The sequence below is a fragment of the Mobula birostris genome, chromosome 1 (genome assembly GCF_030028105.1).
Source record: "Mobula birostris isolate sMobBir1 chromosome 1, sMobBir1.hap1, whole genome shotgun sequence".
Lineage (NCBI taxonomy): Eukaryota > Metazoa > Chordata > Chondrichthyes > Myliobatiformes > Myliobatidae > Mobula > Mobula birostris.
Window position 1 is genome coordinate 43815286 of NC_092370.1, and position 25705 is coordinate 43840990.

The 25705-nt window shown below is 43.6% G+C and overlaps 1 protein-coding gene across 3 annotated transcripts in view; it reads left to right on the top strand.

Moving 5' to 3' along the window:
* Positions 1–25705, top strand: part of tox (thymocyte selection-associated high mobility group box) — a 263891-nt gene that overhangs the window by 155473 nt on the left and 82713 nt on the right. For all 3 annotated transcript variants that reach the window (XM_072256787.1, XM_072256868.1, XM_072256699.1), the window contains exon 3: positions 13908–14150. In XM_072256787.1, the coding sequence (XP_072112888.1) occupies positions 13908–14150 (243 nt within the window). The remainder of the gene's footprint in view (positions 1–13907; positions 14151–25705) is intronic.

A 25705-nucleotide genomic window follows, 5' to 3' on the forward strand; every position in this document is an offset into this window, starting at 1 on the left:
CCGAGGTCTCTGAGCTTCTTGTCGAGCCTGGATGGAACTATGGTGTTGAATGCTGAACTGTAGTCCAAGAACAGCATTCTCACATAAGCATCCTTCTTCTTCAGATGTGCAAAGATGGTATGTAGAGCAGTGGCTATTGCATTGTCTGTCGATCGGTTGTGTCGGTAGGCGAATTGTAGGGGGTCCAGTTTTGGTGGTAGCAAGCTGCATATGTAATCTTGAACAGCCTCTCAAAGCATTTGCTTATTATTGAGGTGAGAGCGACAAGACGCCAGTTGTTCAGGTATGTTACCCTGGTCTTTTTTTGGTAAAGGACAATTTGCTAAATTGGAAAATTTGCCAGGCGAATTGGAGCAGATCCAAGTCACCACTCAGGCAGGAGCTTCAAAACCAGCCTCTCAAAACAGTTCACCACTGTGGACGCCAAGTGCTACTGGGCAACAGTCAGTTACACAGGTTACCATTTCCTTCTTGGGCACTAATATGATGGAAGCCTGCTTGAAGCAGGTGGGTACCACACATTCCTAGAGCGAGAGGTTGAAGATAGAAACATAGAAAATAGATGCAGGAGTAGGCCATTCGGCCCTTCGAGCCTGCACCGCCATTTATTATGATCATGGCTGATCATCCAACTCAGAACCCCGCCCCAGCCTTCCCTCCATACCCCCTGACCCCCGTAGCCACAAGGGCCATATCTAACTCCCTCTTAAATATAGCCAATGAACTGGCCTCAACTGTTTCCTGTGGCAGAGAATTCCACAGATTCACCACTCTCTGTGTGAAGAAGTTTTTCCTAATCTCAGTCCTAAAAGGCGGAACCCTCTATCCTCAAACTGTGACCCCTCGTTCTGGACTTCCCCAACATCGGGAACAATCTTCCTGCATCTAGCCTGTCCAATCCCCAGCCAATTGGTTGGCATAAGTCTTCAGTACACGGCCAGGTATTCCATCCAAATTCCATTCCTTGGATTCACTCTTTTGCAGGCAGCCCACGCGTCATCTTCAGATAATGAGACCAAAGGACCATTGGAAGGCATAGGGGTGTGTGATGGTTCCTCCCTGTTCTAGTGATCGAAGCACGTATAGAAGGCATTGAGCTAATCGGGAAGCAAAGCTCTTTTCTCCCCATGTCACAAGCTTTATCTTTCTAGGAGGTTAGGTCATTCAAACCCTGCCATAGCTGTTGAGTATCCCTCATTGATTCCAGTCTAGTCCTGAATCTCCACTTTGCCTAAGAGATGGCTTTCCAGAGATCATATCTGCACCTCTTGTAGCATTCTTGAAGTCTAGACTTGAATGCCTCTGATCTGGCTCTCAGCAGATTCCAGATTTCATTGTTCATCCAGGGCTCTGATTGGGGAAAATCCTGATTTGCCCAACTAGAGCACACGAAGAATCAAATTACATAGTTAATTAATTTCCTTGGCTTGACTGCAAATTATCAATAATTTTCCTGACATTGGGAAAGTGTTCTCCTAAACATTTAAGACATTTCTTGTGCAGCTCTGCAACGTGGCATGCACCAAGGATAATCACCCTCTCAAGAGCTAGACGCTGCTGCACTGTGATGTCTTCTCTCATTATGTGAAAGTTGTACAACACCGTTCTCCTGAAAGTGGAGATAGCAAACACAGCATTCTTAAACAATTATTTTCCATGCTAAGGCCTTGCTTTAGAAAGTCCCTCAGAAGTAAGCACATAGGAAGTAAGAAGCTGTTCCTGGTCTCCTAAAAGCCATTTCTTGTATTCCCATCCTCCCACAGTTTCTGTAAGTAATACAATGCAAACTCCATAGGCTGCTACTTACATCTGATTGCCTGATCTTGATTGTGAACTTGAGGAAGGGGAAGTCAGGAGAACACACCAGTCTTCATTGAGAGGTTCATTCTTCAGAGACAGTAAGAGGGTTACACTGTGAAGAAAATTAAGTCAGGGTAGTTGGTTTTGGAAATGAATGGTGGAAAGGAGAGATAGTTTTGGTGGTGATCAAGACAGGAATCAGCTTTGGTTCTGAACAAAGAAGATGTTGTCAGGGAAGATGATTATGGAGTGTGACTTGAGGATATAATCAGGCAAGGGCTCAGGGAGGTGATCTGCAGATTGCAAAATTAACCTGAGTGACAAGGCAGTAAGAACAGTGGGAGGAAGTTAGGGAATTGATCAGATGGATTTTGAAAGACTGAGGGGCAATGCCTGTAAATGTCAGAAACTAGAAGGCATGTAGGTGGTCAGTGACCCACAACCTTAAGGCACCCTCATGGTTGAAGGTGAAGGTATAGATGTGGAGCAGTTAAGGTCAAGCCCTTCAAATGACACCAAAACAGGTCTCTGTCCCCCATATAAGGCCTGTTACACTGTGTTGTGAGCTGTACCATTTGTAGGTGTTTGCAGTTATATTTCATGCAAGAAACCTCAAGATGAGTATTGCATACTGAATAAAAATTAAATAAAAAAACTTCATTTGGTAGAAATCTGAAATTGAGACAGAACATGCAGCAGGTCAGACAACATCTGTGGAAAGAGGAATCAAGTTAATGTTTCAGGATAAAGATCCTTTCTCAGAACAACTAATGAAGTATTGCACACTATTTGACGTCACTGCACATATCTCTTAATTCCACGCCTGAATATAAGTCTAATTTCGGATGTGCCTCTCAATGTGCCTTGAATCCACTACCTAATTATGTTTAGCATTCTTGTATTTCTAAAGAAATCCATCATGTCACATACAATATCATTACACTATTCAATAGAATTTCTCCCTTAACTAACAATTTTCACACATCACTTAACAGCTTTCTTTCTCAGAAGTGACATTTTTTTTTACATAGGGATATGAAGGTAAAGACAGTAAATGAACTGGAGATGCAGTTCAACCATGTAATAATTGGTGGAATGAGCTCAAGGGTTGAATGGACTGCTCTTGTTACTCTCATGCCAGATTTCTGATAAGTTGTGGTTCTTTGATTCGACAACAAAGATAGGAAGAAGCTCATGTTGCATTGCTTATGTGAATAACAACCACAGATGTAATGCATATTGCTGAAACTGATCACTGCTCAGGCAGAAAGAAAATTGAAATTGAGACCAAATGATCACCAATCTAGTAGGAACAGGCTGAGAGATTCCTTGAGAGGTCTGAAATTAAGTCATAGTAATGACTGTCTGTGAAGTAGGCAGGACAATTATTTATGAAGGGTGACTGAAGGGTGAAAGGATGATGGGGAGAAAGCTAAAAAAGATTTGTAAGAAAAAGCAAATGAATCATGTGGACAATTATGCAATTAGAGAAATAAAAATCAGTTTCTATATTCTTGGCATGGAGTCCCAGCTGATGTGTTTTAATTGCCAGGAAAAGAAATCAAATGATAGAATACCTCTCAGTGGAGGAGAGGGACAACTCCTAGTAGTTGGAATAGGCCAGGGGCATATAAGAATGTGTGAAGTGTCATGGATGTATCTAGGAATGGATTGATCCAAGGGGGACAAAGGGTTGAGTGATGGTGTAGAAGTTGGAATCCTTTTCAGTGGGTCAATATACCTTTATGTCACACAAATGAATTGTATCTGAAACCTAGTAGCTAAATATGGCTGGGTCTTTGTAAGTAGGCCTTGCAGTTTCTTCAGGGCATGTGACTCACATATGTAGACAGATTACCTGTACTGCAGTGTTTGGACAATTCCTCCCCATCCCAGTTTACAGATGCTGCTTGACCTACTGGTTTCTCCAACAGATTGTTTGAAGTTTCAGTGTCTCTTTGAAATTTAATTTGTGTATTAAACATCACAGGCAAATCTCACTGAAGCAGATCTCAGTGAAGCTACGCTAAATGGAGATTGAAACAGGCTATTCCAGATTTAATACTGTGAAATGACAAAGGTTTAATTAATAATCATACACTTACAAGACCTTTAGCGAAGTATGATCAGAACCTGATACAACTTCATATGAATATTGAAATCAATTTAGTTCAAACCAAACATGTATTCTTAAATCTAAACGTAGAAAAATCTGGATGTGTAGAGCGGGTGCTAATAACAGTTCATCGGAAAACTACATTTACAAGCAGTACACCAACATATAAACAATTGATACACATTTTGCATAATATGCATCATCTTAAGGCACAAAACCAAAAAACAAAAATTATCTGTAGCTAACAACCGAAGTTAAAGGTAGTACTTCAAAGGAAAAGCTTATAATGTTACTAAAAAGAGGACTAAATGGGATAATTGGGAACATTTTAGAATTTAGCAAGTGAGTACCATGCCATTGATTTTTTAAAAAAAGAAAATTAAATTCCAAAACTAATCCAACAGGAAACATAAATGCCAACTGTGAAAACAGATACACTCATACAAAAAGAGAAAAAAAGTACTGAAATCAATGTGAGTCCCTTACAGACTGAGCAAGAAAAATAATATTGGAGAATAAGGATATGGCAGAGAAATTGTTTTCAGAAAAGAAGATACAAAATGCCTCCCAGACATAATGCAGACCAACAGGTCTAAAGAGAATAAGAAGCTGTAAAAAAAATTAACGTTAGTACAAATTTAAATGGAGAAATTAATGGGGTTGAAAACTGATAAATCCCTGGGACCTGATGACCTGCGTTACAAGGTTTTGAAAGAGACATCTCTGGAGATGCTGGATGAACCTGGTCACACTTCCAACATTTCATAGACTCTAAACTGTTCCCATGGGTGGGTTGATAGCAAATGTAACCCTTGACTTCAAAAAGGAGGGAGAATGTGATGTAGGCATGTTTGTTGATAATGCAAAGCTGGATGGCATTGTGAGTTGTGAGGAGGATACATGATGTTTCGAGGGCAAGTGAACAATGATGACTTAATAGGTGTAACATAATGGAATATAAAACAGGAAAGCAGAGTCTCTTAAATGATAAGAGATTGAAAAGAGTGGTATTCAGAGGAGCCTGGATGTCCATGTACATGAATTGTTGAAAGTTAATCTACAGGGAGAGGAAGCTGGGAAATATGAAGTATTGATCTTCTGACAGTAGGATTCTTGTGAAGAATGTTGTTTGATATTCAAAGCAACACCACCCTCCTCATTCCACAAATGCCACCAGCCCATACTTGTCACCATCCTCTTCCTCACTGATTGTCCTGAATTTGTTAAGGAGATCTAGGAATGTTTTCTGCAGTAATATTGTGATGTCTGTACCAGAGAAGGGGTTACACTTGAATTCTTCTCAAGAAATGAAGCTGGGCAAATGGCTGATGTGGCATGAAGGGGCACTTTTGGATCAGTGACCATAATTCTATTAGTATTAAAGGAAGTTATGGAAAAAGATAGAACTTGTCTACAAGCAAAGAAGAAATTGATGACACTAGGCAAGAACTTGATAATGTTGACTGGAAGAGGCTGCTAGCAATTAAAGGGACATCTGACAAGTGGGAAGCTTTTTAAAATGAGATAAGATGGCCTCAGGACCAACATGTTCATTTTAGAGTGAAGGACAAGGCTGGCAAGACTAAGGAACCCTGGCTGATGAAGAATATTGAGGCTGTTGTCCGGAGAAAGAAGGAAGTATATGTTGGGTTTAGGTAGCTGGATCAAGTGAGTCACCTGAGGAGAATAAGGGGTGCAGATATATACTTAATAAGGTAATTAAGAGGGCTCAAAGGGAACATGAGATGTCTTTGGCAGATCTTAAATGAGAATCTTTAACATATTCTCAATATATTAAGAACAAAACTACGGTATCTAGGGAGAGAGTAGTTTGCTTTAAAGATTGGTGCTATGTATGGAGCCACAAAAGTTGAGTGAAATTTAAATGAACATTTTTCATTTACCATGGAGAAGAACATAGAAGCTGGTGATTTTGGGGGAGCATATCAACATTATGAAACGGGAGGTGTTAGCAGCCTTAATGCACATACGAGTGAATAAATCCCTGGGGTATGACCAGATATGTACTGGGACATTGTGGGAGCCAAAAGAGGAGATCATTAGGATCCTGAAAGAGATTTTTGTGACTTTGTTAGCCATAGGTGAGCTTCTGAAAGACTGGAGGATGGCTAATGTATCTTTATTTAGGAAAGTGTGGGAAGGCAACCCAGAAACCATAGAACAGTACAGTGTATGAAAAGGCCCTTTCGCTCACCATGTCTACACTGCCCGTGATACCAATTTAATTATTCCCATCTGTTTACACATGGTCTGTATCCCTTCATTCTCTGCACATTCATGTGTCTGTCTAAGTGTCTCTTAAGCAACACTATCGTATTGGTTTCTATCACCTTCCCCATCACCTACCGTTCACTGTGTAAAAAAAATCACAAAACTCCTTTAAAACCTTCCACTTTTATCTTAAACATATGCCCTCTAGTATTTGCATTTGTCACCCTAGGAAAAATATTCTGACTATCTATTCTATCCATACCTCTCATAATTTTTCATACTTCTATCAGATGTCCCTTTACCAGAAGAACATAAGACCATAAGACATAGGAGCAAATTGGGCTATTTGGCTCATTGAGTCTGCTCCACCATTCTATTGTGGCTGATCCTGTTCTCCCCTCCTCAGCCCCACTCCCTGGCCTTCTCCCCATAACCTTTGATGCAGTGGCCAATCAAGAACCTATCAGTTTCCATCTAAAATACACCCAACGACCTGGCCTCCACAGCTGCCTGTGGTTACAAATTCACCACCATTTCGCTAAAGAAATTTCTCTACATCTCTGTTTTGAATGGATGCCCCTCTATCCTGAGGCTGTGCTCTCTGGTCCTAGTCTCCCCCACTATGGGAAACATCCTTTCCAGATCTACATCTTTCAACATTTGACAGGTTTCAATCAAATCACTCCCCCCTCATCCTTTTTAATTTCCAGTGAGTACAGGCCCAGAGCTATCAAACATTCCTCATATGCTAACCCTTTCTTTCCTGGAATCATCCTTGTGAACCTACTCTGAATCCTCTCCAACGCCAGCAAATCTTTTCTTAGATAAGAAGCCCTAAACTGTTCACAATACTCAAGGGGAGGCCTCACCATTGTCTTATAAAGTTATCAGCATCACATCCCTGCTCTTGTATTCTAGACCTCTTGAAACGAATGCTAACATGGCATTTGCCTTCCTCATCAATGACCCAACCTGCAAGTTAACCTTTAAGGTGTTCTGCAAAAGGACTCACAAGTCCTTTTGTATCTCAGATGCTTGGATTTTCTCCCCGCTTTGAAAACAGTCCACACGAAGATACGAAAAGCATTTTTTAATTATGTAAAGGGTAAAAGAGAGTTAAGGGTAGATATAGGACCAATAGGAAATGTCGCTGGAGATATTGTAATGAGAGATGCAGAGATGGCAGACGAACTGAATACATATTTTGCATCAGTCTTCACAGTGGAAGACATCTGCAGTATACCAGATATTCAAGATTGTCAGGGATGTGAAGTATGTGCAGGAAAAATTATGACTGAGAAGATGCTCAGGAAGCTTAATGGTCTGAGGGTAGATAAATCTCCTGGACCTGATGGAATGAACCCTTGGGTTCTGAAGATAGTAGCTGGAGAGATCGCGGAGGCATTAACGATCATCTTTCAAGAATCGATAGATTCTGGCATTGTACCGGATGACTGGAAAATTGCAAATGTTACTCCATTATTTAAGAAGGGTGGGAGGCAACAGAAAGGAAACTATAGACCTATTACCCTGACAGCAGTGGTTGGGAAGTTATGGTAATAGATTGTTAGGGATGAGATTACAATATAGGCCAAAGCCAGCATGGTTTCCTGAAAGGAAAATCCCGCCTGACTAACCTACTTTTTTTGAGGAAATTACAAGCAGGGTAGACAAAGGAAATGCAATAGATGTGGTGTACTTGGATTTTCAGAAGGCCTTTGACAAGGTGCCGCACATGAGGCTGCTTAGCAAGGTAAGAGCCCATGGAATTACAGGGAAATGACTAGCATGGGTAGAGCATTGGCTGATTGGCAGAAAACAGAGTGTGGGAATAAAGGGATCCTATTCTGGCTGGCTGGCTGGCTGCCAGGGGTTGGTTTTGGGATCGCTGCTTTTTCTGATGTATGTTAATGATTTGGACTATGGTATTAATGGATTTGTGGCTAAATTTGCCGATGATACAATGATAGGAGGAGGAGTGGATAGTGTTGAGGAAACAGAGAGCCTGCAGACAGACTTAGATAGTTTAGGGGAATGGGCAAAGAAGTGGCAAATGAAATACAATGTTGGAAAGTGTATGGTCATGAACTTTGGTGGAAGAAATAAATGGGCAGACTATTATTTAGATGGGGAGAGAATTCAAAATGCAGAGATGCAAAGGGACTTGGGAGTCCTTGTGCAGGATACCCTGAAGGTTAACCTCCAGGTTGAGTCGGTGTCGGTGGTGAAGAAGATGAATGCAATGTTGGCATTCATTTCTAGAGATATAGAATATAAGAGCAGGGGTGTGATGTTGAGGCTCTATAAGGCACTCGTGAGACCACACTGAGAGTATTGTGTGCTGTTTTGGGCTCCTTATTTTAGAAAGGATATATTGACATTGGAGAGGGTTCACAGAAGATTCATGAGAATGATTCCAGGAATGAAAGTGTTACTGTATGAGGAACGTTTGGCAGCTCTTGGGCTGTATTCCCTGGAGTTCAGGAGAATGAAGGGGAGATCTCATAGAAACATTCTGAATATTAAAAGGCCTGAACAGATTAGATATGGCAACATTATTTCCCATGGTAGGGGAGACTAGGACAAGAGGGCACGACTTCAGGATTGATGTCCATTTAGAACAGGGATGCGGAGAAATTACTTTAGTCAGAGGGTGGTAAATCTGTGGAATTTGTTGCCGCGAGCGTCTGTGGAGGCCAAGTCATTGGGTGTATTTAAGGCAGAGATAGGTTCTTGATTGGCCAGGGCATCAAAGGGTATGGTGAGAAAGCAGGAGAGCGGGGATGACTGGAAGAATTGGATCAGCCCATGATTGAATGGTAGAGCAGACTCGATGGGCCAAATGGCCTACTTCTACTCCTATATCTTATGGTCTTATTTCTTCAACCAAAGTGCATGACCGTGCATATTCCAACATTGTATTTCATTTGCCACTCTCTTGCCCGTTCTCCTAATCTGTCTAAGTCCTTCTACGGCCTACCTGTTTCCTCAACACTACCAATCTTTGTATCATCTGCAAACTTGGCAACAAAGCTATCTATTCCACCATCGAAATCATTGATATACTGCATAAAGAGAAGCGATCCCAACACCGACCCCTGCAGTACACCACTTGTCACTGGCAGCCAATCAGAAAAGGACCCTTTTATTCCCACCAATGCTGCCTCCTTCCAATGAGCCAGTGATCTAACCATGTTAGAAACTTTCCTGTAATATCATGGGCTCTTAACTTGGTAAGCAGTTTCATGTGTGTCACCTTGTCAAAGGCCTTCTGGAAATCCAAATATACAACATCCACTGCATCCCTTTTATCTATCCAACTTGTAATCTCCTCAACCAATTTCAATAGGTCGTCAGACAAGATTTTCCTTTAAGGAAACCATGCTGACTTTGTCCTATTTTGTCCCGTGTCACCAATTACTCCATAGCCTCATCATTAACAATTGACTCCAACATCTTCGGAACCACTGAGGTCAGGCTAACTGATCTATAGTTTCCTTTCTGCTGCCTTTGTCCGTTCTTAAAGAGTGGTGTGACAGTTGCAATTTTCCAGTCCTCTGGAACCATGCCAGAATCCAATGATTTTTGAAAGATCATTACTAGTGCCTCCACAATCTCTATCAATCTCTACCACTGCTTCTTTCAGAACCCTAGGGTGCAGTTCATCTGGTTCGGGCGGCTTATGTACCCTTCGGTCTTTCAGCTTTTTGATCACCTTCTCCCCTGTATTAGTGCCTGCATTCACTTCTCTTCCCTCACACCCTTTAACACCTGGCACACTGCTAGTGCCATCCACAGTGAAGACTGATGCAAAATAGTTATTCATCTGCAATCTCCTGATCTCCCATTATTATCTCTCTGGCCACATTTTCTAGAGGTCTTATACCCACTCTCATCTCTTTTATTTTTTATATACTTGAAAAATCTTTTTCTACTCACCTTGATATTGTTGCAGCTTGCTTTTATATTTCATCATTTCCCTCCTAATGATTCTTTTAGTTGCTTTCTGTAGGTTTTTTAAAACTTCTGAATCTATCTTACCACTAATTTTTGCTTTGTTGTATGCCCTCTCTTTTGCTTTTACATTAGCTTTGACTTCCTTTGTCAGATATGATTGTACTATTTTGCCATTTGGGTCTTCCTTCGTTTTTGGAATACATCTATCTTGCACCTTCCTCATTTTTCCAAGAAACTCAAGCCACTGCTGCTCTGCCGTCTTCCCTGCCAGTACCTCCTTCCAATTTACTCTGGCCAACTCCTCTCTCATAACACTGTAATTTCCTTTGCTCCACTGAAATACTGCTATATCAGACTTTACTTTCTCCCTATCAAATTTCAAGTTGAACTCAATCATATTGGGATGCCTGCCTCCTAAATTTTCCTTTACTTTAAGCTCCCTAATCAGCTCCAGTTCAATACATAGCACCCAATCCAGTATAGCTGATCCCTTAGTCGGCTCAACAACAAACTGCTCTTAAAAAAAAAATCTCGGAGGCATTCGCTGTCTTGAGATCCATTACCAACTTGATCTCCCTAATCTACGTGCTTGTTAAAATCTCCTATGACTATCATAACATTGGCCTTTTCAATTTCGAGTTGTAATCTATAGTTAACATCACAGCTACTGTTTGGAGGCTGGTGTACAACTGCCATTAGGGTCCTTTTACCCTTGCAGTTTTTTAACACAACCCACAAGGATTCAACATCTTCCAATCCAATTTCACATCTTTCTAATGATTTGTACAACAAAGTGCAACAATATCTTCCACCTTATTTCTTATACTCCATGCATTGAACATAGAACATAGAAATCTACAGCGCATTACAGGCCCTTCAGCCCACAATATTGTGCCGACCATGTCACCTACTCTAGAGACTGCCTAGAATTTCCCTAGCGCATAGTCCTCTTATTTTTTTAAGCTCCATGTACATATTTAAGAGGCTCTTAAAAGACCCCATTGTATCCGCTTCCACCACCCCTGCCAGCAGTGCATTCCATGCACCCACCACTCTATGTGTGAAAATCTTAACCCTAACATCCCCTTGGTACCTATTTCCAAGCATCTTAATACTATTCCCTCTCCTGTTAACCATTTCAGCCCTGGAAAAAAGCCTCTGGCTATCCACACAATCAGTGCCCCTCATCATCTTATACACCTCTGTCAGGTCACCTCTCATCCTCCGTCGCTCCAAGGAGAAAAGGCTAAGTATACTCAACCTATTCTCATATGGTACACCCTCCATCCAGGCAACATCCTTGTAAATCTCTTTTGCACTCTCTCTATAATGTCCACATTCTTCCTATAGTGAGGTGACCAGAACTGAACACAGTACTTCAAGTGGGGTCTGACCAAGCTCTTATATAGCCGTAACATTACCTCATGGCTCTTAAATTCAATCCCACGGTTGATGAATGCCAACACACCATACGCCTTCTTAACAACACTCTCAAGCTGTGCAACAGCTTTGAGTGTCCTATTGACACGGACCCCAAGATCTCTCAGATCCTCCACACTGCCAAGAGTCTTACCATTTATATTATATTCTGTCTTCAAATTGAGATATAACACTTTGAGTTCTGCATTTGCTACCCCTTTTGATTCTGCATCCCTAATGCACTGATACTCACCCTGCTGGCTGCAATTTTGTCCTATCATCTGCCTGCCCTTCTTGACAGTCTAAATACACGCTACCTTTGTTTTTTCACCATCCGTTTGATATCTAATACTCTCCAATCCAGGTAATATGCTGCTGAGCCTCTTGAGCACCCACTCACAGGGCTCGACGTCCTTTCTGTAGTGAGGCAACCAGAAGTACAAGCCAAAGAACCTTACATTAGCAGTGGGGAGGTTTCTGGAAAGAACTCAGAGGGACAGGATTCACTGGAACTGGACTCAGAATTTCAAAGTACATGTATTATCGAAGTACGTATACAGTGTACAAGCCTGAGATTCGTCTCTCCACAGGCAGCCATGAAACAAAGAAACACCATGGAACCTGTTCAAAGAATACATCAAATGCCCATCATGTGAAAAAAGGGACAAATTTTGCCAAAAGCAAAAAAGCAACTGAATAACACACAGAATATTAAACTTCAAACTACAGAGTCCTTGAAACTGTCTGGTTTCGGTTTAGTTCATTTCAGTTCAATTGAGCGCTGTATCGTTTGTTGACTGCAGGCTGCAGAGCCTGCCAATGTTGAAATGCCCCATCAAAATAGCATTTTTAAAAAAAGAATACCCAAAAACCAGAATAACATGTAACATCAGCCACAGAGTCTTATAAAAATGGGTCCAATCCACCAGTCGCGCTGACCAAACCTTGAACAAGACCCGAGATTCCTGCACCTTCCTCGAGCAATAACGAATGAGTGGGAGAGGGAGTCAGATCATTCATAAACCAGCTTATCTTGCTGGAATATAACCCGTTTACCCAGCTTTTGTCATAACTTAAAGTTGAGTTTATTGTCACATGCACAAGTGCAACGAAACACTTGGAGCAGTGTCACAGGCACATAGCACAGGTACCTACCCCTTACATCCACATATCACTGACACCAGGCACAAGAAAGGCAATTGTACTGTTGTTCACAAACACAAGAAAATCTGCAGATGCTGGAAATCCAAAGCAACACACACAAAAAGCTGGAGGAACTCAGTAAGCCAGGCAGCATTCTATGGAAAAGAGTAAACAGTCGACATTTCAGGCCAAGACCTTTCATCAGGTCCTGGCGAAGGTTCTAGGCCCAAAGCGTCCACTGTTTATTCTTTTCCTTGGAATGTTTTCCAGCCTACTGAGTTCCTCTCGCATTCAGTGTGTGTTGTCCTGCTGTTCATAGACTCACACGCTAGACCAAAGTGATAGTGTTGCCATAACCACCATAAATTAGCTTATGTGACCTAATCTAATTCCTTGTATCCATGACTGGTGTAAAATGGAGCCATAACTATCCTGATGTTCAATCCATTTTCCTTCAGAAGTGTTTGTCCTTGTTCTATATCAGGCATTTCAATGTCAGCTGGGCCCTGTCAGTGTCACCTTCATCTGAATTACAAACAGCAGAAGGAGCACACCACCTCAAACTATCCACCTGCCACTCCTGTCCCATCTGTGATAAGGTCCGCGGGTCTCTCATTGGCTTCATCAGTCACATCAGCGCCAAAGGAACTTGATTGGAAACAAGTCATCCTCAATCCCATGGGACCACATAGGAAGGACAGAATATATCCTAAAGGATGGGGCAGTCATCGCCATACACAACAGCATTAATTTGCCTTTTGCGCACTTCAGTCTTTATTGTGCCACTGCTTATTTCGTGTTACTGCCAATGGCAGTTCTAAAGCACTTTTCAGATTTCTAATTTAATTATCAGTCTTTTAAAATGAATTTCATTAGCATTAGGTTCAAAAAAATAACATGGATATTTCCAATTATAATTTCAGTTTTCTTGTTACTTTACAAAGTTAAATCTGGGTTCCAGACTGTGTGGTTTGATCTGTATATAGAAAGCTTTGAATTCATTGCATTCAAACTTCAGTGCTCTATTCTGCCTGAATTGAGTGCTTTTACAACATTCTCCAAATTAAAATGATAAATTCTGGTTGATAGCAATTATTGTAACTGGTGGTTAGAAATTCTGTAATGAGTTCCATTCATCTCTCAGTCAAATTTATAGTGAGTACTGAAATTGTCTGAGGAAACCATTTTTTAAAACTTGCAATCATTATTAAAATATAAAAATTGCTGCTTCTTTCCACAGTCATACCCAGTCCCAAGCATTGGAGATGAAGATTTTGATATCCCTCCAATTACTCCTCCTTCAATGCCGGACCATTCACTCCTTCACCTGACTGACACAGACTCTGGCTACCATTCAGTCTGCCACTCAGTGCCCCAGAATGGGATTCTTCAGTTCAATCCACAAAACATGAATCTTCCTGCAATAACAGTGTCTAATATGTTAAGCCAAGATGGAGCTCTGCTTTCCAACTGCCTTTCTGTGGTAGGTACTTCGTTTATTATTTTTTTCTAATCATGAAGCTCGCCAGTGGTTCCCCAAGTAATTGATAATCCATCTCCAATGTTTATTGCACGACACTGTCATTTTGATATATTTGTAATTTTTCAGATTTGTGGAATACCTCATGACCTTCTGAAAAATATTATCAAATTTATGTTTTATTTGCCCTTGAATTGAATAAATATAATTCAACAAAGTTAAATCTTAAAATAATACAGTCAAAATATTACTCTTTACATTCTTTCAGAAAAGACACTAAATGAATTAACATGTCTATTAAAATGGTGCAGGATATCATTCAATTGATTTACCATCAAAGAGTAATTTCCAAATTTTCAAAATAATCACAACACACAAAAAGAAAAGAATGATTCCAAAGAATGAAAAGTGAATGAATGCAGTTCCTCAGCTCTCAGCAACAGCAATCACTTATACAGAAGAACCTGTCATAGGGACAGTAAAGCACAAGTGATATGAATCGAGGTACAAAATAATAATGTAACTAAATTTTTCCCTTATTTAGATTTAGACAAAGTTTACAAGGTCACTCAGTTCAAACAACAAATAAAGGAAAATATCTTGTTTTTCTTTGATGATTGAAGTATCCCTGATGGTTGCACCTTGCATTCAAAATCTAGATTCTGGGGAAGAAGTCAGCTGAAAATCTGTCAATTTCTCCATCACATTCAAATCAGGTTAAAATATCCAAACAGTGAAATTGTCAAGTGCTGTGGCAGCCAAGTGTACTTCTCTGAAATTTTAGCTTGTACTCCAGTGCAAAACCATTCTCTGTCAATTCTATTTTTTAAAAAAAAAGTAAAATGTTAGGCTGAATGGAGACACAAAGACTGCAGTTGTTGGAATCTGGAGCAATACACAAATTGCTGGAACAGCATACTGGGTGAGGCAGTATCTGTGAAGAATATGGACATTGGACACTTCAGGTTGAAGCCTTTCATCTGGACTAAAGGAGATAGCCAGTATAAAGAGGCAAAGGGGAAGGGGTGGAGCAAGATCTGTTAGGTGATTGGTGGATCCTGGTGAGGAAGGTTGATAGGCAAATGGAGGAACGAAGGGTGGAAACAGTGACAGAGGCTGGGAGGGAGGAGGTGAGAGGTGGAGACAACAATGTTGTGCAGATGATGGAATCTTATAGGAAAGGAAGGGGGAGTGTGGATCTAAGTAAGGGAGGTGGGTGGGCAGATGGAGTGGGTGGAGGAGGGGATAAACAGGTTGATGGTGGACGTAGCAGCAACTAGGTAGGTCCGGAGAAGAGACAAAAGAGACAGAAAGTGCAGTTAACCTGAAGTTGAAGAATTTGATGTTCATGTCATCAGGTTGTGGACTACCCAGGTAGAATTTGAGAATATTCCTCTCATTTGTGTTAAGCTTCACCAGCAATGAAGGAAGCTGGGGACAAAAATGTCAGTGTAGGATGTGTGAGGGAACTAAAATGGGAAGCAACTGAGAGCTCCAGAAGGCCCAGTTGGAAGGTATCATCTGAAGTTCTGCATACAGTGTCAGTTTTTTGTCTTTAAGAAAGGCTGCTGGAAGTAAATAAGTGAAGGTTTACTAAATTAATTAATATCAGGATTTGGGAAGTTGACTTACCAAGGAATGATTGAACAAGTTAGGTTTGTATCTACTGGAGTTTAGAAAAGTGAGAGACAACTTAATCAAAGTAAATAGAAAGTTGAGGGAACTTGAGAGGGTAGATAGAGAGGGTAAATGTTTCCTCATGTGGGAGAGTCGAGAAATAGAGCTCATCAGTGGCATGGCACTGCAACTAGTAGAGCTGCTGCCTCAACAGATTCTGATCTCCAGTGTTGTTGGCGTCAATTTCGCATATTCTCCCCATGGCTTTGTGGAATTCCTCTGTGTGCTCTGGTTTCCTGCCAGATCCCAAAGCCATGCTAATTGGTAGCTTCACTGGCCACTATAAATTATCCCTAATGTGTAGGTGAGTAATGGAATCTGTGGGAGTTGGTGAGAATAAGATGTACTTAGCATAGGATTAATGTAGATGGGTGCTTCGCGAATATTGCCAACCAGATAATCCAGGGGGCCTGTTTCCATGCTACAAAACTTGGTGATTGTTTAAAAATCATCCATTTAAGATTGTGAGGAGGTGATTTTTGTGTGTATCTGGAGATTGTGTATCTTAGGAATTTTCTTCTTCAAAAGACAGTGGGAGATGAGTCATTGAAATGTTTTGAGGAAGATTCACAACAAGTAAGATTAGTGAAAGTTACCAGGGCTAGATAGGAATACAGTGATGAGGTTAAATTCAGATCAGATTATAAATTGACAGAGCAGTTTCAATGGTTCAAGTGGCATATACATCCAAATTTATGAGTCCATGTATCTCGCTTTGGCTGAGGTCATGTTTGTACCTTTCAGTGTTGGTGAACTGCAGCCTTACCCTTTGTGTCAGAAGGTTCTGTGTTCAAATCTCAAGAAAACAGAGCACAAAAATATGGATTGCCACTTCAGTACAGGGCTGAGGAAAGACATAACTATTGGTGGTGCTAGAAGGGGAAATGTATCACCAGGCTCCTGGTGAATAATTATACCTCATCCAGCATCATTAAAATAAAATTATCATACGGCTCTTTGTGGGAGTTTGATGTAGTAAAGCACTTAAGGATGTTACCTGAAGCATATTTTACTTGTCAGCAGTTGTCATGTAGTTGATATCAGGGCAGAGTGGAAATTGTCTGATTCTCCAGAGTATGTAAGTTTATATAAGTCTATTTAGCCACTCAGCAGGCTGCTTTCTGAATGGCAAATGGAGTGGGATTCCAGGAAGAAGGAAACATGGCTGGAACTCAAAAGGTTTCAAACAGTGAGGTAGATGGTTACAAAGATTGCTAGATGAGCTGCATTTGACAGAAAAAGAGGAAACCCTGGATAGGATAGGTCTAGCACTTTATGAATCAGAGTAGGCCTAGTTTAAAATGGAGAATGGCAGGCGCACCAGAACAAGAATGGTTTTAGACGTGAAAAGTTTACTATTTCTCTCTGCTTGACCTGCAGAGATAACCCAGCAATTTTTGTTCATATTTCAAATTTCAACAACCTGCAGTTTTCTTGATTTTTTTTTAATGTATTGGACAGGGTGGCCCCTTTGTATCAGAGAAGGGAGGGTTCTGTGTATCAGTAGGGAGGGTTCTGTGTATCAGTAGGGAGGGTTCTGTGTATCAGAGAAGGGAGGGTTCTGTGTATCAGAGAAGGGAGGGTTCTGTGTATCAGAGTAGGGAGGTTTCTGTGTATCAGAGTAGGGAAGGTTCTGTGTATCAGTAGGGAGGGTTCTGTGTATCAGAGAAGGAAGGGTTCTGTGTATCAGAGAAGGGAGTGTTCTGTGTATCAGAGAAGGGAGGGTCCTGTGTATCAGAGTAGGGAGGGTCCTGTGTATCAGAGTAGGGATGGTGCCGCGTATCAGAGTGGAGATGGTGCCGCGTATCAGAGTAGGGAGGGCGCTGTACATCAGAGTAGAGAGGGTGCCGTGTATCAGAGTAGGGAGGGTGCTGTACATCAGAGTGGAGATGGTGCCGTGTATCAGAGTAGGAACGGTACTGTACATCAGAGTAGAGAGGGAGCTGTACATCAGAGTAGAGAGGGTGCCGCGTATCAGAGTGGAGATGGTGCCGCGTATCAGAGTGGAGATGGTGCCGTGTATCAGAGTAGGGAGGGTGCCACGTATCAGAGTAGGGGGGGTGCCGCGTATCAGAGTAGGGGGGGTGCCGCGTATCAGAGTGGAGATGGTGCCACGTATCAGAGTAGGGAGGGTGCCGTGTATCAGAGTGGAGATTGTGCCGCGTATCAGAGTAGGGAGGGTGCTGTACATCAGAGTAGAGAGGGTGCCACGTATCAGAGTAGGGAGGGTGCCGCGTATCAGAGTAGGAATGGTACTGTACATCAGAGTAGAGAGGGTGCCGTGTATCAGAGTAGGGAGGGTGCCGTGTATCAGAGTGGAGATGGTGCCACGTATCAGATAGGGAGGGTGCTGTACATCAGAGTAGAGAGGGTGCCGCGTATCAGAGTGGAGATGGTGCCACGTATCAGAGTAGGGAGAGTGCCGCGTATCAGAGTAGGAAAGGTGCTGTACATCAGAGTAGAGAGGGTGTCGTGTATCAGAGTGGGGAAGGTGCTATACATCAGAGTAGAGAGGGTGCTGTACATCAGAGTAGGAACGGTACTGTACATCAGAGTAGAGAGGGTGCCATGTATTAGAGTAGGAAGGGTGCTGTACATCAGAGTAGAGAGGGTGCCGTGTATCAGAGTAGGAACGGTACTGTACATCAGAGTAGAGAGGGTGCCGTGTATCAGAGTAGGGAAGGTGCTGTACATCAGAGTAGAGAGGGTGCCGTGTATCAGAGTAGAGAGGGTGCCGCGTATCAGAGTGGAGATGGTGCCGCGTATCAGAGTAGGAACGGTACTGTACGTCAGAGTAGAGAGGGTGCCGTGTATCAGAGTAGGGAAGGTGCTGTACATCAGAGTAGAGAGGGTGCCATGTATCAGAGTACGGAGGGTGCTGCGTATCAGAGTGGAGATGGTGCCGCGTATCAGAGTAGGAAAGGTGCTGTACATCAGAGTAGAGAGGGTGCCGTGTATCAGATTAGGAAGGGTGCTGTACATCAGAGTAGAGAGGGTGCCGCGTATCAGAGTAGGGAAGGTGCTGTACATCAGAGTAGAGAGGGTGCCGTGTATCAGAGTAGGGAGGGTGCTGTACATCAGAGTAGAGAGGGTGCCGTGTATCAGAGTACGGAGGGTACTGTACATCAGAGTAGAGAGGGTGCCGCGTATCAGAGTAGGAAAGGTACTGTACATCAGAGTAGAGAGGGTGCCGTGTATCAGAGTAGGGAGGGTGCTGTACATCAGAGTAGAGAGGGTGCCGCATATCAGAGTAGGGAGAGTGCCGCGTATCAGAGTAGGAAAGGTGCTGTACATTAGAGTAGAGAGGGTGTCGTGTATCAGAGTGGGGAAGGTGCTATACATCAGAGTAGAGAGGGTGCTGTACATCAGAGTAGGAACGGTACTGTACATCAGAGTAGAGAGGGTGCCATGTATTAGAGTAGGAAGGGTGCTGTACATCAGAGTAGAGAGGGTGCCGTGTATCAGAGTAGGAACGGTACTGTACATCAGAGTAGAGAGGGTGCCGTGTATCAGAGTAGGGAAGGTGCTGTACATCAGAGTAGAGAGGGTGCCGTGTATCAGAGTAGGAACGGTACTGTACATCAGAGTAGAGAGGGTGCCGTGTATCAGAGTAGGGAAGGTGCTGTACATCAGAGTAGAGAGGGTGCCGTGTATCAGAGTAGAGAGGGTGCCGCGTATCAGAGTGGAGATGGTGCCGCGTATCAGAGTAGGAACGGTACTGTACGTCAGAGTAGAGAGGGTGCCGTGTATCAGAGTAGGGAAGGTGCTGTACATCAGAGTAGAGAGGGTGCCATGTATCAGAGTAGGGAGGGTGCTGCGTATCAGAGTGGAGATGGTGCCGCGTATCAGAGTAGGAAAGGTGCTGTACATCAGAGTAGAGAGGGTGCCGTGTATCAGATTAGGAAAGGTGCTGTACATCAGAGTAGAGAGGGTGCCGCGTATCAGAGTAGGGAAGGTGCTGTACATCAGAGTAGAGAGGGTGCCGTGTATCAGAGTAGGGAGGGTGCTGTACATCAGAGTAGAGAGGGTGCCGTGTATCAGAGTACGGAGGGTACTGTACATCAGAGTAGAGAGGGTGCCGCGTATCAGAGTAGGAACGGTACTGTACATCAGAGTAGAGAGGGTGCCGTGTATCAGAGTAGGGAGGGTGCTGTACATCAGAGTAGAGAGGGTGCCGCATATCAGAGTAGGGAGGGTGCCACGTATCAGAGTAGGGAAGGTACTGTACATCAGAGTAGAGAGGGTGCCGTGTATCAGAGTGGGGAAAGTGCTATACATCAGAGTAGAAAGGGTGCCGTGTATCAGAGTAGAAAGGGTGCCGTGTATCAGAGTAGGGAGGGTGCCGTGTATCAGAGTAGGAAAGGTACTGTACATCAGAGTAGAGAGGGTGTCGTGTATCAGAGTGGGGAAGGTGCTATACATCAGAGTAGAGAGGGTGCTGTACATCAGAGTAGGAACGGTACTGTACATCAGAGTAGAGAGGGTGCCATGTATTAGAGTAGGAAGGGTGCTGTACATCAGAGTAGAGAGGGTGCTGTGTATCAGAGTAGGAACGGTACTGTACATCAGAGTAGAGAGGGTGCCGTGTATCAGAGTAGAGAGGGTGCCGCGTATCAGAGTGGAGATGGTGCCACGTATCAGAGTAGGAACGGTACTGTACGTCAGAGTAGAGAGGGTGCCGTGTATCAGAGTAGGGAAGGTGCTGTACATCAGAGTAGAGAGGGTGCCATGTATCAGAGTAGGGAGGGTGCCGCGTATCAGAGTGGAGATGGTGCCGCGTATCAGAGTAGGAAAGGTGCTGTACATCAGAGTAGAGAGGGTGCCGTGTATCAGATTAGGAAGGGTGCTGTACATCAGAGTAGAGAGGGTGCCGCGTATCAGAGTAGGGAAGGTGCTGTACATCAGAGTAGAGAGGGTGCCGTGTATCAGAGTAGGGAGGGTGCTGTACATCAGAGTAGAGAGGGTGCCGTGTATCAGAGTACGGAGGGTACTGTACATCAGAGTAGAGAGGGTGCCGCATATCAGAGTAGGGAGGGTGCCACGTATCAGAGTAGGGAAGGTGCTGTACATCAGAGTAGAGGGGGTGCCGTGTATCAGAGTGGGGAAAGTGCTATACATCAGAGTAGAAAGGGTGCCGTGTATCAGAGTAGAAAGGGTGCCGTGTATCAGAGTAGGGAGGGTGCCGTGTATCAGAATAGGGAGGGTGCCGCGTATCAGAGTGGAGATAGTGCTGCGTATCAGAGTAGGGAAGGTGCTGTACATCAGAGTAGAGAGGGTGCCGCGTATCAGAGTGGAGATGGTGCCGCGTATCAGAGTAGAGACGGTGCCGCGTATCAGAGTGGAGATGGTGCTGCGTATCAGAGTAGGGAGAGTGCCGCGTATCAGAGTAGGAAAGGTGCTGTACATCAGAGTAGAGAGGGTGTCGTGTATCAGAGTAGGGAAGGTGCTATACATCAGAGTAGAGAGGGTGCTGTACATCAGAGTAGGAACGGTACTGTACATCAGAGTAGAGAGGGTGCCATGTATTAGAGTAGGAAGGGTGCTGTACATCAGAGTAGAGAGGGTGCCGTGTATCAGAGTAGGAACGGTACTGTACATCAGAGTAGAGAGGGTGCCGTGTATCAGAGTAGGGAAGGTGCTGTACATCAGAGTAGAGAGGGTGCCATGTATTAGAGTAGGAAGGGTGCTGTACATCAGAGTAGAGAGGGTGCCGTGTATCAGAGTAGGAACGGTACTGTACATCAGAGTAGAGAGGGTGCCGTGTATCAGAGTAGGGAGGGTGCTGTACATCAGAGTAGAGAGGGTGCCGTGTATCAGAGTACGGAGGGTACTGTACATCAGAGTAGAGAGGGTGCCGCATATCAGAGTAGGGAGGGTGCCACGTATCAGAGTAGGGAAGGTGCTGTACATCAGAGTAGAGGGGGTGCCGTGTATCAGAGTGGGGAAAGTGCTATACATCAGAGTAGAAAGGGTGCCGTGTATCAGAGTAGAAAGGGTGCCGTGTATCAGAGTAGGGAGGGTGCCGTGTATCAGAATAGGGAGGGTGCCGCGTATCAGAGTGGAGATAGTGCTGCGTATCAGAGTAGGGAAGGTGCTGTACATCAGAGTAGAGAGGGTGCCGCGTATCAGAGTGGAGATGGTGCCGCGTATCAGAGTAGAGACGGTGCCGCGTATCAGAGTGGAGATGGTGCTGCGTATCAGAGTAGGGAGAGTGCCGCGTATCAGAGTAGGAAAGGTGCTGTACATCAGAGTAGAGAGGGTGTCGTGTATCAGAGTAGGGAAGGTGCTATACATCAGAGTAGAGAGGGTGCTGTACATCAGAGTAGGAACGGTACTGTACATCAGAGTAGAGAGGGTGCCATGTATTAGAGTAGGAAGGGTGCTGTACATCAGAGTAGAGAGGGTGCCGTGTATCAGAGTAGGAACGGTACTGTACATCAGAGTAGAGAGGGTGCCGTGTATCAGAGTAGGGAAGGTGCTGTACATCAGAGTAGAGAGGGTGCCATGTATTAGAGTAGGAAGGGTGCTGTACATCAGAGTAGAGAGGGTGCCGTGTATCAGAGTAGGAACGGTACTGTACATCAGAGTAGAGAGGGTGCCGTGTATCAGAGTAGGGAAGGTGCTGTACATCAGAGTAGAGAGGGTGCCATGTATTAGAGTAGGAAGGGTGCTGTACATCAGAGTAGAGAGGGTGCCGTGTATCAGAGTAGGAACGGTACTGTACGTCAGAGTAGAGAGGGTGCCGTGTATCAGAGTAGGGAAGGTGCTGTACATCAGAGTAGAGAGGGTGCCATGTATCAGAGTAGGGAGGGTGCCGCGTATCAGAGTGGAGATGGTGCCGCGTATCAGAGTAGGAAAGGTGCTGTACATCAGAGTAGAGAGGGTGCCGTGTATCAGATTAGGAAGGGTGCTGTACATCAGAGTAGAGAGGGTGCCGCGTATCAGAGTAGGGAAGGTGCTGTACATCAGAGTAGAGAGGGTGCCGTGTATCAGAGTAGGGAGGGTGCTGTACATCAGAGTAGAGAGGGTGCCGTGTATCAGAGTACGGAGGGTACTGTACATCAGAGTAGAGAGGGTGCCGCGTATCAGAGTAGGAAAGGTACTGTACATCAGAGTAGAGAGGGTGCCGTGTATCAGAGTAGGGAGGGTGCTGTACATCAGAGTAGAGAGGGTGCCGCATATCAGAGTAGGGAGGGTGCCACGTATCAGAGTAGGAAAGGTGCTGTACATCAGAGTAGAGAGGGTGCCGTGTATCAGAGTGGGGAAAGTGCTATACATCAGAGTAGAAAGGGTGCCGTGTATCAGAGTAGAAAGGGTGCCGTGTATCAGAGTAGGGAGGGTGCCGTGTATCAGAATAGGGAGGGTGCCGCGTATCAGAGTGGAGATAGTGCTGTGTATCAGAGTAGGGAAGGTGCTGTACATCAGAGTAGAGAGGGTGCCGCGTATCAGAGTGGAGATGGTGCCGCGTATCAGAGTAGAGATGGTGCCGCGTATCAGAGTGGAGATGGTGCTGCGTATCAGAGTAGGGAGGGTGCCGCGTATCAGAGTGGAGATGGTGCCGCGTATCAGAGTAGGGAGGGTGCTGTACATCAGAGTAGAGAGGGTGCCGTGTATCAGAGTAGGGAGGGTGCCGCGTATCAGAGTGGAGATGGTGCCGCATATCAGAGTAGAGAGGGTGCCGCGTATCAGAGTTGAGATGGTGCCGCGTATCAGAGTAGGGAGGGTGCCGCGTATCAGAGTGGAGATGGCGCCGCGTATCAGAGTAGAGAGGGTGCTGTACATCAGAGTAGGTTGACTCCAATGTATTTTATATATTTATTATTTACTTATTGAGACACAGGTGAAATAGGCCTTTGAGTCACGTGCCACAGTAGCTCCATTTTAACCCTGGCCTAATCACGAGACTATTTACATTTACCACTTAACCCACCAACTGGTACAAATTGGACTGTGAGTGGAAATTGGAGCACCCGGAAGAAACCCATGTCGCCATGGGGAGAACCTACAAATTCCTTACAGGCAGCCATGGGAATTGAACCCACACCTCTGGTACTGTAAAGCAGTGTGCTAACCATTACACTACCGTGCCACCCCCACTACACTTCCATGCTGTACCACATGATGGAGCCAGGTGGGCCTTGATTTAGTTGAGCCGTATGATTCCAAAGTATTGTGGAGAAGGATGTGGCGTCTTTAGGAATAGCTCTTCTTTCAGGCTACAGGAAAGCAAAAGTCATTAAACCTGCTAAGTATTCTTGGCCATTCCTAGCCCTGGATCTGTGAACTTCCAAGATATGTCTACACAGACCAGCCCAGAGTTTAGACATGACCTTGATAGGGGACAAATGGATCAACTTAGCTTTCTTCCTTATAAATGCCAATCTTTTAACACTCCAAACTGATAGCACTAAACATAACTGTGCTTAACCGTGACCCTCTGCCAGATACACATACAACACATCTTGTAAATCAACTACACCTGACAGGTAACAATTTGAAACTGCTGTATTATCAATGCCAATTGGAAGCCATCAATTGAACCCTTCCAGACCGCTAGGAGTTGGAAACTTCAATAATCAATACATTTGCAAATTGTACCTCTTATCCAAATAATGAGTAACTGCAGATTGATAGTGATACATTCCATTTTCTCATAAGCTGAAATCTAGCAATTTCCCTGCAAAGAATGTGGTATCATGAACTAGTTAACAAGACTAAAACACTGAAAAAGCATAGCTAGAGGTCACAAGAAGATCGTAAAATCATTTAATATTCATGGAACAATGGCATAGTTTGGAATCTGTAGATATTGGAATTGGAAAATTGCGAGTGTGAAGAGGACTAAAGGAAGACAAGTTAAGATAGACAAACTATGTCCTCTCCTTCTCTTCCTCTATTCAAAAACTGGATATTTGAGAGGGATTTGGGAGTGAGATGATTTTCTTAGTCAGGCGCTTCAGTGTTTGTCCAGGGAGGAGTTGAGTGAAAAACAAAGGAGCCCCATCAGTTACTAAAGAAAAATCCAAGTATGCCTGATAGGTTTACTGGTGCTCTGATGAAGCAGGATACCTGGCTTTTGATAATGCGTATATATAAACCAGTAAAGCATTAGAACATAAGAAATAATAGGGACAGGCTATTCTGTCCCATATTCATTATGATCACAGCTAACCTTATAACTCAACAGCATTTTCCTGCCCCATGCCCATATTGCTTGAAATTCTAATATCCTAAAATATATTTCCACAAATGCTATCAATGATTAAACTTCCAGAAAACACACACAAATTGCAGGAGGAACTCAGCAGGCCAGACAGCATCTATGGAAAAGAGTAAACAGTCAATGTTTCAGGCTGAGACCCTTCATCAGGACTGGGTTATGAGAACTTCCAGAACCCTGCAGGATACTGAATGAGTCTGTTGGTCATTCAGTCTCATCCTATCAGAGAAATGCCTTTTGTTCCACCCATTGCCATCCCTTACCTTCTTTGCTACCTCAACTGATTTGTTACCCTTTCTCCCAGTACTGATGAAGAATCCCAGACCTGAAATGTTGACCGTTTCACTTTCCACAGATGTTGACCGTTTTCAGCATTTTCTCTTTTTATTTCAGATTTCCAGCATCGGCAGTTGTCCTTTTTAACTTTCACAAACCGATTTATAGTTTAGGGCAAAAGGCACAAAAGGGAAGTAAGACAATCTTCTTTAAAAGGAAATATTTATGATCTCAAATTCACTCCCTGTAATGATGGAGTCAGAGGTGATGGGGTTTTTAAGGGACTGTCATGAGCACTTGAGAGTGAATTACTTGCAGGTCAATGGTGAAAGTACTGGGAAATGGGGAAGATAGAATTATCCTACTTGAAGCAGCATAAACTCAG